The sequence below is a fragment of the Cyprinus carpio genome, chromosome A4, assembly GCF_018340385.1.
Source record: "Cyprinus carpio isolate SPL01 chromosome A4, ASM1834038v1, whole genome shotgun sequence".
In the NCBI taxonomy this organism is placed as follows: domain Eukaryota; kingdom Metazoa; phylum Chordata; class Actinopteri; order Cypriniformes; family Cyprinidae; genus Cyprinus; species Cyprinus carpio.
This window is the reverse complement of record NC_056575.1, coordinates 696687-702150: the sequence shown is the minus strand read 5'-3', so window position 1 is coordinate 702150 and position 5464 is coordinate 696687. Positions and strand designations below refer to the sequence as shown.

The 5464-nt window shown below is 38.2% G+C and overlaps 2 protein-coding genes across 2 annotated transcripts in view; both read left to right on the top strand.

Annotated features, from left to right (window-relative positions):
• LOC109083743 (transmembrane protein 214-B-like) overlaps positions 1-5464 on the top strand; it is a 69022-nt gene that overhangs the window by 30494 nt on the left and 33064 nt on the right. The window lies entirely within an intron of this gene.
• The window catches only part of LOC109098437 (sine oculis-binding protein homolog B-like), a 13563-nt gene continuing 10199 nt past the window's right edge, over positions 2101-5464 (top strand). The window contains exon 1 of the mRNA XM_042737115.1: positions 2101-2647. Within this exon, the coding sequence (XP_042593049.1) occupies positions 2558-2647 (90 nt within the window). The 5' untranslated portion in view covers positions 2101-2557. The remainder of the gene's footprint in view (positions 2648-5464) is intronic.

Sequence of the window (5464 nt, the reverse complement as noted above, 5' to 3'; positions counted from 1 at the left end):
TTTACAATTTAAAAAAATAATAATAATAATAATAACACTGTTCAGTCACATAAATATAGGTGGGGAGGAAATAATTTTTTTATTAATTTTTTTTTTTGAAGAAGTATTTTTTTTGTTTATTCTAATGTTTGGAAGATAATAATAATAATAATTAAAACTAAATTCAAGATGACAATATGTGGAATAATCAACATATGGGAGTCTACCTGAGTGATTAAGCAGAAAGCGCAGGGAAAGACGAGTCCGGAGGGGGTACAGCTGAGCCATCTGAGATGAAGGAGGAGGAGGATGAAGAGTGAGCTCGGTGGACACACGCAGGTGGGTTCGTCTAAAGCGACGACGCCGGCCTGCTGCTGGAGCTTTTATACGAGAATTGATGAGCCTTTCACGTCCCACACGTCACCCACACGCGATGAAGTGTGGCGCTGAGTGTGCCAATTATTTGCCATTCTCTCTTTATGGAAAAGGAGACTGTGTATGTGTAGAGATAATGTGTTATCAGTTAACATACCCCGCGGCGATAGTTAAAGTGAAAACGAAAAAATAACGACTCCATATGATTAATATTCAATATCTAACACTGTAGGAGAAGAAAAAAGCACCGTGAAATAGTTAATGATTGATATCTAGCCAGCGTTGATTTGCGCGACCTCTAGCGGCACACTCGCGTTACTGCAGCTCTCTGTCGACTGAGTCACACACAGCTTCACAGTCCTGTAAACATAACAAATAAACAATTCACACCAAAAACATCGCCACGTGCAGAAAAGTGCAGCATTGCGCAGTCAAACTAAATGTTTCTGAGAAACGGTTTTATCTTATTTATAACGTTTTCGTGGTAATACTATGGGTTTCTGGACATGCACCATGGTGATCCCTCAGTGTTCTTTGTAATACATTGGAGTAAATACCATGGTACAGGAATATGGTAATCATTCAGGATGGCAGTCACAGAGCTCCATCTCCCTCTAGTGGCCAGAAGAAGCGTGTTCGACAGCACTCAAGCTGATCTCGTGCTGAACAGGAACACACTACAGACTCAGTGCAGCTGTGTTTCATGCAGGAAGTGTGTGCTGTGTTTCAGGGCATCAGTGAAAGGCTCTTCACAGGCTCCGAGCGGCTCTGTTCTGCCGCTTCATCAGAAGTGTTGATCTCAGAGAGAGAGCAGGAGACTGCAGGCCTTGTGTCTCCGCCAGCGGGGATCAGATGACACCCGCAGGCCACGAAACCTGAACCGGGGCCCTGATCCAGGGCTCTCCGCTTACACCAGCGCGCTTATTCTTCGAAACACTGAGCAGAGAGTCCCTGTGTGTTCGAGAGAGAGAAAGAAACTGTGTGTGTAGTGATCACTGCTCACAAACTAACAGAAACAACCACGGTATTACCATGTTTTCAGTACAATAGTGAAATCAAGTCACTTTGGGTGTTTTTTGCAAATTTTATGGTAGTGCTGCTGCACAAAGTTTTAAAAAAGCAAACACAAAGCGTTTTTGGCAAATGTAATATATATATATATATAGTAATTATATCTAGTATATAGATCTATATAATATATTATTATATATATATATATATATATAAAATTATTATTATTATTATTATTATTGTTATTATTATTAATGGTAATGATGTAACCAAAATGAATAAATGTTAATGAAAGTTCCATGGTGTTTTTTAAATTACTAATATATATTATAGTATATATAATAAGTAGATTTTACTCTGAAACCATGGAACCAGCAGTTTTTTGTTAATTTTTAAATTAATGATTTTTTGTTCTTGTTTATTTTTACTTATACTAACCAACTGTTTTTTTGTTCGTTTTTAATAAATAAAATAAAGAATTGCCACAACTTAAAATACTTGTATGTTAAGAGGTTGTTGTGTTTTAATAAAAAAATAAATATTGCACAATATTTAAAAATACTTTATGCTAAAGATGTTTTGTTTTGTTCGATTTTTATTTAAATAAATAGTGCACAATACTTAAACATACTTTTTTATTAGAGCTGTTTTGTTGTAATAATGCATAAATGAATATTATTTATATTGTTAGTAGTAACCCAATTGCGTGACGCGACTCGTCACGTGATCTAAAGATGGCGGCGCCTGCAGGCGGGTAGCTTCTGTGTAGAATAAATCAGATTTTCTAGAAGATTAATGTATTTGACGCCTTCATCTTACTCCAGGGTGCGTCATTTTAATAATGTTTCTCAAAAAGGCTGTTCACTTAAAATAAATAATACTTTTACTTTAAGTAAAACCAGTTCATTTAGACGCCGCACATTTTAGGTCACGTGACAAATTGCATTTTTCTTTACTACAGTAAAGTGTTTCTGCGGAAGTTTGAGCGCAGCTAGGGCTCCGCTGGTCGTGACCGAGCTCAAGCCTCGCATTCCTGCCGAAACGGACCCGGAGGAGGAGGAGCAGGAGGCGGGTGTCGGGTTTCACCTCCTCCCTGATCTCCGCTGCGCTCCGCTCATTGTTCCCGCGCCGCGTCAGATTCGTGTGACAGCCGCGACTGACAGCGTTCCTCCCGCGCGCCGCTCCGCGAGTCATGCCCGAGATGGAGACGGAGCGACCGGAGAGCAAGCGCAGCAGGAAACCGGCTCACCCCGTGCGGAGAGACGTGCGTCAGGAGATGAAGGTGAGAACCTGCTGCGTGCTGCTGCTTGAGCAAGCGCTCCGGGTAACCACAACACAAAACTGCTTGTTGAGAACACGGGAACCGCTCGAAAAACTTGCGTTGAGAAACTCTTGCTGGTTAAGTTAGTTGAGAGGGTAACTAGCACCCCACGCTCGAGACTAGTGAGCAGGGTTTGATTCACTGATCTATAATAGAGAACATATTTAGATCAGTGGTTTGATTCCTGTCTGAGCAGCTCGGGATGCGATGCCAAAAGTGCTGCGAACACTGGATAAAGGTTTTGTGTAACGGATTGAATAATGTGTCAATTTTTTCTTTTATGTGTCAAAATTTTTCTTTTTTTAGTCAAAATTTTTCTCAAATGTTTATATATAACTTATATATATATATAATATATATATATATATATAGATATATCGATATATATATACGATATTATGATATATATATATATATAAAAATATTTTTTAAATATGTTAAAAATAAAAAATATTACAGATTTTAAAACAAAAAAAATCTTTTTGCAGAGTATGAAAAATAAATTCATCCCCCTAAAAGTGTACTATACCCCTCTTTTGAAATGTCATAAAATATTTCCCATATAAAATATGCACGTAATAAACGTATATTTTAATATCTAACAGAATATTTATGCGTAACTATTTAATATAAAACATCTGTTAAACATTATTTCATGCGAAAAAAAATGCCGTGTACTATGAGAGGGAACCCCTTTGTTAATATTTGCAATATCGTAAAAGCCCCAAAGGGTATCCCGGTAATAAAAATGTATATAATCCTAGGAATATAAAAATGTTTAATATAAACGTTAAAAATAATATATTTAATATAAAATATGAAAAAATATAAAAAATAATCTATTTAATATTGCCAAACAGCAATTACTTAAACACAGGGAAAACGAAATTATAATTTAGCTTATAACACTATCTTTAGTAAATATATCGTTTAACTTATAAACTGTTAAAAAAATACCTATCTCCCCCAATTCAAAATAACATAAAAAATGAAAAAAATATGACACCTCTTGTCACTATTACGATCATTTATTGAAAATGAAACATTTACATACAGGCAAATATGTGCAAAACTTAATAAAATGATGTTTAATATGAAGATATAGTTCATCATAATATATTAATCCTCCCCAAATAGCTTTAGGGCATTTATATATTTTTTATATGATGGTTTTTTATATATATATTAAATCTCAAATAGCTTATATAAAATATGTTTAATATCAAGGAGTGAAGCAAAACGCGCGCCGCTATCATTTAGCGCGCATAGCGGGCTTAACAGAGCGGGGAAAAAAAGAAATATGGGACGAGGCAAATAAACCTATTAAAAGTCGGATACATTTAAAAAAATGAAAGATAAAGGGGGGGCGAAAGCCAGCTAACATATATTTAGTTATAAGCGGCAATATTTAGCGAAAAACAAAGAAAGATATTTAAAAATATACATTTTAAATATGAAGCATTCTAAAGCGGCTGAGCGTTTAAGGGGTGTGAATCACTCTGCGTGGCATTGGGTTACAGAGAACCAAAGTCGGTGGTTTTATTTAAAGGGCAGATCAGCGTAGGATTCAATGCGTCTCGTTTTGATAACACTGTGCACATTTTTCACTTCTGCAGTTCAGCGGCTCGCATCGCATGCATCATATGATTCCCACAGTGCTGTCTAAAAAGTGCCCTGTGTATTGAAGCACAGCCACGCGCTCCGCCTGAGCTGATTGATCTCGCAGCATCGCCAGTGCTGTTCACCAACACGAGCCGCTGGAGTGTGTTTCCCAGCCCTCCAAGATGTGACCTCGTCTGGCCCCACAGCTCCCCTGCACGCTGACCTTATTACATCCTCTGGCTCTATTCAGCAGCTCTTTCCAATCACCTGACACATATCTGACACGGCGTGTATTTTATAAGCGCCACTCTGTCTAGGTCTCCAGGTCCATTCTCTCTTCCTGTGGGAGCCACCCGCTCTGGATCGGCCCGAGCGAGATCCACCGGGAGGGTAGAGTTACAATTTAACTAATTTTAATCCAAACACATGAAACCGAAGCCCGGCCCTGATGCAAGCGGTCCCCCGGGGCGGGGCCGAGGAAGCGGGACGGGTTTGTTCGGGTCGGTTTTGGACGAAGTCACTCTCGCCGAGATGTTTTTTTTATGTGCTGACGAGGAGACAAAAAAAAGGTTGTTGTGTGGATGGGGAGGAAGAGCGCTAACGAGAAAGCAGCGGAAGAGCCGCTGATGTAATTAGTCTCGGGGCCGTGGAGAGAAGGGGAATTCTGGGAAGGGTGTCGGGTGTCCTGTGATTTTTACCCGCGGATCGAGTGACGCCTCTAATCTCAGACGGAAAGCTCTCGGTGCGTGAGATCGTGTGTCATGAGATCATGAGCTCCTGCTTTTGCAGGAAATTCGCTGTTTTTTTGATGGCGGATCGGTTTTCCGAGCAGCGTTCTGATGGCTGTGATCGCTCTCTAATGAAACACACAGAGGAAGATGATGAGGACAGATGAGCGTTCAGGGTTTCCTAGAAGTGCGTCTCCTGCTTCTTATCTTACACTGGATATCAAGTGGCGACACAACAGAGCCAAAATATTCATCATGCAAAACTAATTTACATGTAACTTTACATGCACACACACATATATATATATATATATAGAATTACAAATATAATGTTTCATATGAAAAAAATAATGTGCTTGAAATAAAATACACATTATAAAATATTTTTTATTTTGTATATTTTATTTTTTATTTATTTTAAATTAAAAATAAAATATACAAAATAAAA